This window comes from Rhincodon typus, chromosome 37 (genome assembly GCF_021869965.1).
Source record: "Rhincodon typus isolate 14 chromosome 37, sRhiTyp1.1, whole genome shotgun sequence".
NCBI classification, from domain to species: domain Eukaryota; kingdom Metazoa; phylum Chordata; class Chondrichthyes; order Orectolobiformes; family Rhincodontidae; genus Rhincodon; species Rhincodon typus.
This window is the reverse complement of record NC_063368.1, coordinates 16,940,181-16,951,335: the sequence shown is the minus strand read 5'-3', so window position 1 is coordinate 16,951,335 and position 11,155 is coordinate 16,940,181. Positions and strand designations below refer to the sequence as shown.

The window sequence follows — 11,155 nt, the reverse complement described above, 5'->3', positions numbered from 1 at the left end:
GTAAACAAGGATATTGCTCATATCCCAACAAACTCAGCTTGGATGATGCTGTCATCTGCATGAGAAAGATGAGCGAAGTAACTGCAGGGGCCACTATCCTGTTAACAGTCACCCTTAGTTACATGGAGAGCCTGTGACTAATCCAGCTCTTAGTGTAAAGAGCCCCTGACACTTGTTTATATCAGGAGCCCTGGCTGACAGATTAGGGCTGTTAACCTGGTCTAACCAAGGAGCTCACTGGAGGTCCACCTAGCTGACCTCCTTCCAATCACAACTTCAGGTCATACAGGAACAGAAACAAAGTTGCTGGAAAAGCTCAGCAGGTCGGGCAGCCTCTGTGAAGGAGAAAACAGTTAACGTTTCGGGTCCGGTACCCCTTCCTCAGAACTGAGTTGAGGAAGGGTCACTGGACCCGAAACGTTAACTGTTTTCTCCTTCACAGATGCTGCCAGACCTGCTGAGCTTTTCTAGCAACTTTGTTTCTGTTCCTGATTTACAGCATCCGCAGTTCTTGTGGTTTTTATTGGGTCATACAGTCAAGGAACACCATGATTAAGAGGACACATGAAGGCCACTGCATGAAAAAATATAGTTAGAGTTAAAAGGTAGTTTTACTCCCCCAGGATGGGAAAGAATCAAGACTAGGGGGGGCACATTAAGGTGCTAGGAGAAAGACTTTAAAGACTGAGGGGTAATTTTTATTACCAAGGGTGATTTGTGTAATACCTTCCAGAGGAAGTGGGGGATACAGGTACAGTTACAATATTGACAAGACATTTAGATAATTTCGTGAATAAAGGAAGTTTGGGAGAGGGATGTGGGCCAGGAACAGGCAGGTGGGACTAGTTTAGTTGGGGATTCTGTTTAGCATGGACTAGAGGGTCTGTTTCTATGGTGAGGGACTGACTTCGCCGAAAGGATTAAGTAAATAGTAGGATTAAATAAGAAGTAAACTGTCCAATCCCCTTGAGTGCTGCCAGATCCAAGTTTTTCTTACAAAAGGAGGGATGAATAGACACTTGTCTTTCTGGGTAAAGCCTTAACAGGCTAAATCAAATGTCAGTTGTCCTCCAGATATTATTTTATGTTTAAGTGCCAAAATGAATCAAAACTCCGCTAGAGATTTTCCTGAAGTGTTTGATTTTCTCCAGTCAAGTCTTTTCATGCCCAGCAACTACATCCACTCAAACCAAATAACCATCAAAAGTAGTCACTTAAAAAAGAGGCAGCAGCTATAAAACCTTTGATAAATGAAGCATATCCAAAGCTGGCCAGCCTGAAGCTGGTGTGTTGGGGGGCGCGCACACGCGCAACAGGATATTACTCATTGGAATCTGAGCCGAACAACTAGTTAGTTATTCAAATCAAAATGCATTAAATTTTAAGCAGGATGTTAAAAAATTGAACACTTTTCTGGTGAGCTTTGAATACCATCATGGCATCAGACCAGGATCCTGAAGTTCTGATGAACAAACTTTATTCCAACTTTTAAAATAGGAAAAAAAGCAAAGAGATACTGAAGTAAAGTCAGGAGTCACATGGCATCAGGTTATAGACCAACAAGTTTATTTGAAATCACAAGCTGAGTGCTGCTCCATTATCTGGTGTTGGGACTTCGTCCACCCTAGTCAAAAACCAACATCTACACACCAGAAACAAATTCCATGTGGAATTTGACTTTAACCAAGTCAGGGAAAAATAAAAAAAAAAAAACAACTTAGGGCTGAGAAAGGTTGGAGGCTGACTAACCTCAGCTTTCTCGTGTTACATCATTCCTTGCACCTCAGCAGCAGGTGATCTCCTGTTTGAGTACAGGATCCTTCTGGAGAAGGCCAAGCTGAAAAGACCAAAAGAAGGTGGTGATTGCAACCCCTAGTCTGTTAGGACCAGGGGTAATAGCTATTGAACACTTGCACTGCAGGTAGAGAGAAAAAGTTCATGCTGGCAATTTGAGAACAAAAGTTCATTTACTGAAATCAATGTGACCTAATGAGATGGTTCAATTAAAACTGAGTTTATATTGGTTTCAATATTACTTCATGTTTTAATGCAAATTTGAGCCTGGTTAAGAATGCTCTTAAATGTATCCACAGGAAATATTTAAAGATACTAAGGGGTGGGGGAAAATGGAGCAGTTAGTTAAATGGGAGCCACTTCATCTCAGCACCTAAGAGCTTAATGATTAGTGTTATCCTGTCTGCAACAGGAAATTGGCAGGGGGAATCTTCTCCCAGGAGAGTCATTGCCACAAAAATGTTAGTGTAATTTAATAGCAAATGCCAATAGAATTGAAAGATGGCCTTAGTTTAGCTAACAGAAGCAGGAAAGGAAAACCCATGGTGAGAATTGTAAAGGGCAGAACAGTCTTAATAGGCAAGAATTTAAGCATCAACCCCATTAAATTTAGGGCAGGGATGATGGAGTGGTAGTGGCTAAGTCAATCTGGAGCTCAAGACTAATATTCTTGGGACAAGAATTCCCATCAAGGCAGAAGGTAATGTTTACCAAAAACAATAAAATGCAATGTTAATGGCAACTATGCAACTGCTTAGTTGTCATTAAGCCAACCAGATGGTTTTTTTCCTCTTAAAAAAAAGAAGTGTAAACTATCAACTTACCTGGTCTGGCCTACATGTGACTCCAGACCCACGAGGGTTGACTCAGCCTTTTGGCTAATTGGGAAAGTGGTAATTAAACTTGAAACTAGTTAACATCCTGTCAATGTGGAAGATTGAATGGAAAACGTGGCAGACAGACAAGTGGCCTGACCTACCTTTTGGGTCTAACAGTGGAAGTGAAGGCTCAAGAGGCTTTAGAACTTTGGCAAACCGTTTCACACATGAAGGGGTTAGAATATAGAATATGAACAATGAAGCAAAGCTCACTCAAGTGAGAATGTTTTAAGTGGAGGCAAAACCGGTTAGTTATTGGTTTGTGTTGCTTGATATATAGCAAGCCATTTCATGTTCAAGCACTTTTATTTTTACCTGATACAATTAAAGTATTCTTCAGAGACATCAGCACCTGAAGTGTTTTCTTCCAAATCTGAAGATAAACACATCATGATCCCCAAACAAAAAAGCTTGTGAAGTCACAAGCTTGCTCATGTCTCAAAGAGGTGTTTTTTTCTCCCCCATCCCAGATATGGTCTTGCTCCCTGCAGTCAGTTCAGTCACTCTTCCCCCAGGGTGAGCCTGTCAAACAGGTACTCTCCCGTGCCATTGTCAGGGGCTCCCAGTCTCTTCAGGTTGGTGATGTGATCTCCCAGCTTCTTGATCATCTTCACTTGCTCATCCAAGTAGTGCCTCTCCAGGAAGTCACACAGCTGTGAAGGAGAAAAATAAGCAGACCTTTGGAAACAAGGTTGTATCAACTTGTCTCTTAGTTTAAAAGAGTGCTCTTGCCTGCTAATAGGGAGTCTTATCCAGGGAGTCACTTGCAACATGGTACTGAATAAAGTTACTGCTCTACAACAGCAGGAACAGTGGCTGAAATCTGCTAAACTGTACAAGTTTAGAGTTAAAACTGAAAGAACTGCAGATTCTCTAGAGGAAAAACAAGGTTTGAAAAGCTCAGCAGGTCTGGCAGCATCTGTGGAGAGGGATTGGTTCATGTTTCTGATCCAGTGACCCTTCCTTAGAAGGGTCGCTGGACCCAAAACATTAACTGCTTTCTGCTTTTAGATGCTGCCAGACACTGCTTTCAGCAATGTCTGCTTTTGAACTCTGACAGCTGTTCAATTACACATTTGAATTAAGGTCATTTAGCTTCATTCAGAAGTAGAGCTATAAAAAGGACAGTCACCTTCTAGCAATAATCAGAAGCTTTCATCATGCCAGCCAAGAGCACGAGAAACTCACATGAGGGTCCATGTTGCCAGAGGCGAGTTTGTGCAGATCCAGCAGACTCTGGTTCACATCCTTCTCCATCTGCAGAGCTCTCTGCATTGCCTCCAGACCATTGCCCCACTCATCCTGCTCTGGCTTCTGATGGTGGAACAGAAGAGGTGGTCACTCTTACAGTGAGCGTTCAATCCAGTAAAGACGCAAGAGAACGAGGGGCTAACAGGGCATCAGTATGGAATTACCATAAGCCAGAGTTAAATTACCTCAAATCCATACAGAATGGAGTTATTTCTAATCTAGTAGAATAAAAGCAGAATTAAAACCCAAACCTTGATGTCCTGCAGGAGGACTCGGCCTCCACGTTTATTCTGGAATGCCATCAGCTTCTCAGCATGTTCCCGTTCCTCATGGGACTGCTCCTTGAAGAACTCAGCAAAGTGACGCAGGGCAACATCATCCCGGTCAAAGAAAGAGACCTGCAAGTAGACAGAGGGAGGCAAGTTTCACTTTCACCCACAAAGTAAACCAGGAACTAACCCATTGACACTTGATCTCACTTAAAAAAACCAACAGGTATTACTCTTGCAGAAACAGGTCAAAAGCACAACTGCAACCTTGGTTACAGAGTGCATAAGTGTAGTATGCTGGACTATGAAGGTCACAGCCAATAGACTTTAACCTGCAGGGCTCATTAAAAGCACTATTGCTCAGTGCTAGAAGCCAGTCAGGTCATTGCCCTGTGTCTCAGTTGGAAAGGAGTGTTGATTAATACAGTAATCAGTCAGCTACCACATTACCAACATCACTCACCTGAATAATCCATGTCCTACCATCTACTCCACACAACTCTAACTGGATATTTAGAACATTCACATTTCAAGTACAAAAAAAGTATACCACACTTAGCTACCATCATATTGAGTAGCTAATAAGCTTACTCAGTCTTCAACAACAGCCTGGTTAATTAGGCATGTTTAAAAAACCCAACACATTTGGATTGGAGTGTGAGCATCTATAAATGGAAGGCATCTGTGGCCAAAATAAAAAAGCTTTATGACTAAAAAAAAAGTGAAGGAAAGCCAGATCAGCCTTCCACAGCCAGGAGAGTAGTCACCAGTGGGTATGCTGTGCTGAGTTACAACAAACTGGGAACATTCAGCCAGCAGAAACCCAACATATATTCTAAATATTGGAACAGAGTTTCCACATTAAGTGTTCATGGGGTTCAGTCAAAGAAAGACAAACAGACTTAACACTCAAGTGAGCTAACTATTTGGCCAATAAAACACTTAAAGGGCCAATACAATTATAATCACATTCTGAACTTTAATTAGGACCACCAATACCACAAGGCTCACCATGGAGAGGTAAACATAGGAGGAATAAAGCTCCAGGTTGATCTGCTTGTTAACAGCATCCTCACAGTCCTTGTGATAGTTCTGACACACTTGGGAGGCCATCTTCACTATTCCTACTCACAAACACCTAGACAACTCTAGAACTGAGCCTCTCACCCACAAGCTCTTGTATTTATAATCCTGAGACATCCTGCACTCACCCAGGGAGAGGCAGCACCAATGATGACTGATAATTGCTGACAGCCAATCAGGAACCACCCATGCATACAGGCACCAATTAGAGAGAGGGGGTGGGTGTGTTAAGCAGAGCTGATCAGAGGTGTAGATTATAGTCAGGTCTGGATGGTTATTCTGTGATTGGAACAGCAGGAGGCCATTCAGCATCTCAAACCTGCTGGACCACTCAATCAGGTTCTGGTTTGTTTGGTTCCTTGTAAAAGAAATTGATCTGAATTGAGAAAAGTTTCCTTTTTAAAATAAGTTTGTTGTGACCAACTGCAGGAGGGTCTCAATGAAGAGGGGGGGTAGGGGGTCAGTTTTTCTGCCTGTTGTGCTGGGATATGGGAGTGAAAGGTGGGAGATTGGCCCTAGGACATAGAAAATTGTAACGGCACCAGATGGGACAGAAACAAGAAGGATGCTCCCCATGATGGGAGAGTCCAGAACCAGGGGTCACAGTGTAAAGATATGGAGTAGGCCATTGAGGACTGAGATGAAAGAAATGTCGTTACCCAGAGCAGCAGTAGGGAGCTCCCCAGTCGACCTCGAGGAGTTGAAACCTCCTCCCTAAACTCACAGAATTTCTGAGGTGGACAATCATAGGATCTTACAGAAGGAGGCCATTCAGCCCATTGTGTCTGTACTGGCTTCTGAAAGAGCTACACAACTAGTCTCACTCTCCAGCCCTATCTCCATCGCCTTCTAAAGTCATCCCTTTCAAATATGTACAAAAACAAAGTTGCTGGAAAAGCTCAGCAGGTCTGGCAGCATCTGTGCTGCCAGGCCTGCAGAACTTTTCCAGCAACTTTATTTTTGTTCCTGATTTACAGCATCCACAGTTCTTTTGGTTTTCCTTTCAAATACATATCCAGCTCTTTTTTTGAAACTTCCCATGGAATCCACCACCACCACTCTCCTAGGCAGCACATTCCAAATCTTAACAACTCTCTGAATAAAGAGGTTTCTCTTCATCTCACTCTGACCTCTAATTGCTAACAAATTATGACCCCTAGTCACTGATGTACTAACTGCTGAAAACAGAATATCCTCCTTTATCCTGACAAAATTGTTTATGAGTTTGAACACTTCAATAAGGTCACTTTTTAATCTTCTCTGCTCCAGGGAGGAAAAGGCCCGATTTCTTTAATATATCTTTGTATCTAACATCCCTCATTCCTGGCTTCATTCTCGTAAACCTCATCTGAACTCTCATCCTTTAACATCCTTCCTTAAGTGTGGTGGCCAGAACGGAACACAAAACACCAAATGTGGTCTGACCAATGATTTGTAAAGGTTTAGCAACAATTCTTTGCTTTTGTTCTGTATGCCTGTCTTTAAAAACACAAGGATCCTATAAGTCTTCTTAATAAAAGTTTCATCTTGCCTGACCACTTTCAGAGAATTATGTACTTGAACCCTGAGCTTTCTCTGCTTCTGTACTCCCCTCTAAGCTGTACCATTGAGCCTATATTGCTCGTCTGTACTTCTTCTCCCAAAATGCATTTCCTCACACTTCTCTGTATTGAAATTAGGAAATGATTACCAACATCAAACCTTACCCAATAAAAATCTAAAAGTCTTAGTTTTCAAATCTTCAATTGATCCTCTGTTTGTGTGTGTGCGCGTGCATGTGTGCATCTGCATGTGTGTTCATTCACTATCCTTTCCTTGAGGAAGCAGTTTCTAACATTACCTTGGACAATTTGATAGATTGTTGTCACATGTATGGAGCTACAGTGAAAAGTATTGTTTTGCATGCTATGTAATTCTATTCCACACCCTCAGCCCTTGGTGACTCATTGAGAAGAAACAATTCCTGTCTATCTACGCTGTCAAGTCCAATAATCCTCTTAAAATTTTCAATTACCTTCATCCTTTAATCTTCTATCCTGAGGGACGTGGGCAAACGGTCATCATCGTTTAACCAGCTCTTCATCTCTGAGTTCATTCTGGAAAATCTCTGCCGCTCCATCTTCAGGTCCAATCTGCCAGAACTGAGCACTCCAGAGGTGGTTGAACCACAACTTGACAAATTCACAAAGAACCTCCATCCAGAGGTATTCAAAACCCTTTGAGATCAGGAATAACATTGAATTAGTTTCTTTGTTTAGTGTTTTTATATCTGTTCACTAGTTTTAATACTTTTCTGTCCACTTGTCTTAACTTCATTTTGATCATTAGTTTTGACAACCCAACCGATGTCCCCGTTTATAAAATACTGACTTGTCTGTCTTGGTGAGAAGTGAATACATTTACAATTCCCCTCATTGAACTGTATCTACCAGTTTTATCTACTCCATTAAAGTTTGCAGAATTCTACTTTCATGATAATGTGCTACCTGATATAGTGTCATCATTTGATTGACAGTCCTCCATTCCTTCATCTATAACATTTATAAATCTAACAAAAAAAAAACTTAAGGTCCCATTGTCTCTTGTTGGGGACAGTAGTCACATTTTACTTTTTTATTCACTCACAGGATGGGGTATTATTAGCCGGGCTTGCATTTATTACCCATCCTTAATTGCTCAAGAAGGTGGTGACGATTTACCTTCTTAAATTGCTTTTATTTGATGTAGGTAGAACCTAGAACCACACTCCAATTAGTGAAGGAATTCCAAGTTGTTGACCCAGCCACAGTGAAGGAACAGCAATATATTTCTAAGTCAGGCTGGTAAGTGGTTTGGAGGGGGAAGATTGAAATGATGGTGCTCCCATGGAGCTGTTGTCCTTGTAGATGGAAACAGTCATGTGTTTGGAAGGTGCTGTCTCTGGAGCCTTGGGTGACTTTCTACAGCATTTGTTAGATCGTACACATTGCAGTCCCGGAGTGTCAGTGGTGGAAGCGTGGAAGTATGGAAGCAGTGACTGTTTATTGATGTTGTACCACTCACATGAGCTGCCTTGAGCTGGTGGCTGTCAAGATTCTTGCATGGCCTTGCTGTGAGTACTCTCCACTATCCCAATCCAGTCTAACACCTCTCCACACTGTCCCCACCCTACATGGAATACATTCAGTATTCCCATTTCCCTCTCAAATGATCACATGAGAATCCTAGTCAATACAAAACATTCAAGATGACAGCTTTGACTATCCTCAAATTATAGTGATAATGTCTCTTGTCCACAGAGGTTTAGCACAGATGGAAATGCCCCCTCTGGGATGGTGTGGAATACAATAAAATCCATATCAGCCCCATTCCTTGGGGCACTAGGTCCAATACCAAGATTCAGATCTTGATCAAAGTCTGCAACCCAATTTTGCACAATGGAAGATCTGAAAAAAAAAAATTCTTTTGACCTAGCACTTTATAGATAAGAGGTGTAAAGTGACGATGTTTAATTTGTATTCTTAAAATCATTAAAAAGGGGAAAAGTAATGTTTCACATGGGCTGTATTGTTTGCCTCTTAAATGATATGGGACATATCACTTTGGGCTTGAACTGCATGAGATACAAGTTTACTTTTTACCCCCTTAACTTTTGTTGGAAGAGAGCATCACTAGCAAGGTCAGCTTTTATCACTCCTTACGTTGCCCTCAACCAAGTGGCTAGTTGATAGTGAATAGCCAGCCACTATTGTACTCACAATGGAGTCACACATAGGCCAGGTTAAGTTAGGACAGCTCATTTTCTTTACATTAAAAAAAAATCAAGAAAATTGAATTGCTGATAGCCAGTCCTCATTTCTGCAAATGGCTCTTGAATTCTAGAATTACACCAGCTGTCCTCAGCATTCAAACAGCTCTATATTGCTACAGCAGTAACAGGAATTATGCCCCCTTTGTCATACATGTTACACAAGTCCATGCAGCAGTGCCCACCTTGCACGTGGGTAATTAGGATTGTAGATTAGAGACTGATATACAAAGCAAATTTTCATTTTCCAGCATGGAAAGGTGCTACTAGAGAAACCAACTCGGGAATTGTGGATAAACATTGCCATTCAAAACTAAGTCAATCCAAAAAACAAGGTGGACGTTGCATGAAAGATGCAATTTTCCATTCTTGCAAATGGGCAAATTTAAACTGATCTACTAACCAGTAGGTTCTAAGCATTAAAACAAGTGGCTGGAGAAACCACAAGCCTGACAGCATTTGTTAGAATTTGCTATTTCAGGTCCATTAACCCTTCAGAATTAGTTTTTCCTCCAGATGATGCCAGACTTGATGTTTTCCCAAAAAAGTTTTTGCTCCTGATTTGTAGGATCTGCAGTTCTCAGCTTCGAGAAAAGCATTGGTAGGGACAATGCTAACACTTAGCTAAGTGGACAGATTTCTGTCAAGGTATTGACTATTCCAACAGAATTGTTTGGGGTGAGCACAAGACCGATGAGTATTGCTTACAACAAAAAAAAAAAAAAAAAAAAAATAAACAACGACACCCTAAAAAGCAGTTATGCTGCTTTCAAAATCCCAATCTGCACAGTGGGCTCAAAATTGTGTAAGTTACTGCAGCAAGCATTTAAGGTTGAGAGAAAAACAAAAAAAAAACCTCTAAGATTTAATAAGTTAGATATTAAGCAGCCAAAACCTTCAAGGACCAAATGAAGTTATGAAATTACACAAAGTAATCAGTTCCACAGTGAACACAATTTTAATTTTGTGCAGAGCACAAACAAAGTCAAAGTCATTCACTAGACCAACATCACCATGTACAACAAATGCAGTTATTAAATCCCATTCAGCTCAGGGTGAGCCTGTCAAACAGATACTCTCCCATGCCATTCCCAGGGGCTCCCAGTCTCTTCAGGTTGGTGATGTGATCTCCCAGCTTCTTGATCATCTTCACTTGCTCATCCAAGTAGTGCCTCTCCAGGAAGTCACACAGCTGGAAGACAAGACAATTAGTGGAGGGAAAAAAGAAAAAGACGGCATTTGAAAATGATCTCCCATTTCAGATGGGACCATCACCACCACATTATGTGGAGTGAGAGGCACCCAGGTGATGCCTTTTAAAGGTTTTCATTTTAACAGCCTGATAATTAGCTTCCCCAGAGAGTACATAGATCATTTTCTTCCAACATTTGGGAAAAAAAATTGACCTTGCAACTGCAAAATCATGGTAATTTATTGCTATAAAAAGTCCACCGCTCTGCTTTCCACATCTGGCAGCAAAGGCAAGAAAGCTTCTTTGAGGGGGAAAAGAGAAACTCACGTGAGGATCTGTGTGGTCAGAGGAGAGTTTGTGCAGATCCAGCAGACTGGTTCACATCCTTCTCCATCTGCAGAGCTCTCTGCATTGCCTCCAGACCATTGCCCCAATCATCCTGCTCTGGCACGAGTTTTGCCGAGTGGGAAGAAAAAGAGCACAACTCAGTAGATAATTCTAGCATTAGTCTATATCTGAAGATAAGTCATCCCCACGCTTAGGGGATGTTCTAGCAGAGACCAACTTTACTTTGATAAAAACACCCCCTAAATTCCAAACTTGTTCTTAAATCTTCTAAGCATGCCCTGCTGTGAAAGCAAATTCTGAAATAATCCAAGTGTATAGAATATGCACTAATGGCATTAATTCCTCGCTTTACTATTCTATGCCTTGGGATCATTCTCATCGCCACATTTTCTGCATCTAGATGTTTCCAAAGTGGATGCTGCTGCTTTCTTCTCCTGGAAATTCTCAGACTTACCTCATCTTGTCCAAATCAAGAGACAAGTTATATTTTGTCATTCTTACATGAATTTGCTCACCATCCTTGCCTACTGCTGTTTCACAAGTAGGAAATAAC

General features: G+C 41.4%; 1 protein-coding gene and 1 pseudogene across 1 annotated transcript; both read right to left on the bottom strand.

The window, feature by feature from the left end:
• Positions 1-2,959: 2,959 nt before the first annotated feature.
• LOC109921508 (ferritin heavy chain A-like) lies at positions 2,960-5,357 on the bottom strand. Its single transcript, XM_020521533.2, has 4 exons — positions 5,204-5,357; positions 4,175-4,321; positions 3,861-3,986; positions 2,960-3,325 (listed from the first exon to the last, which is right to left on the bottom strand). Exons 1-4 carry the CDS (start codon positions 5,303-5,305, stop codon positions 3,173-3,175), a joined length of 528 nt encoding a protein of 175 aa, XP_020377122.1. The 5' UTR covers positions 5,306-5,357; the 3' UTR covers positions 2,960-3,172.
• Positions 5,358-9,997: 4,640 nt separating this feature from the next.
• LOC109921510 lies at positions 9,998-10,759 on the bottom strand (annotated as a pseudogene).
• Positions 10,760-11,155: the final 396 nt, after the last annotated feature.

What these genes read in the sequence shown, in the direction of transcription:
- LOC109921508 (XM_020521533.2), bottom strand. Translation starts at nt 5,305, where the DNA reads ATGGCCTCCCAAGTGTGTCAGAACTATCACAAGGACTGTGAGGATGCT. An exon ending in TCCTCCTGCAGGACATCAAG is followed by an intron (nt 3,987 to 4,174) that starts GTTTGGGTTTTA and finishes TTCCACCATCAG; the next exon opens with AAGCCAGAGCAGGATGAGTG. An exon ending in CTGGCAACATGGACCCTCAT is followed by an intron (nt 3,326 to 3,860) that starts GTGAGTTTCTCG and finishes TCTCCTTCACAG; the next exon opens with CTGTGTGACTTCCTGGAGAG.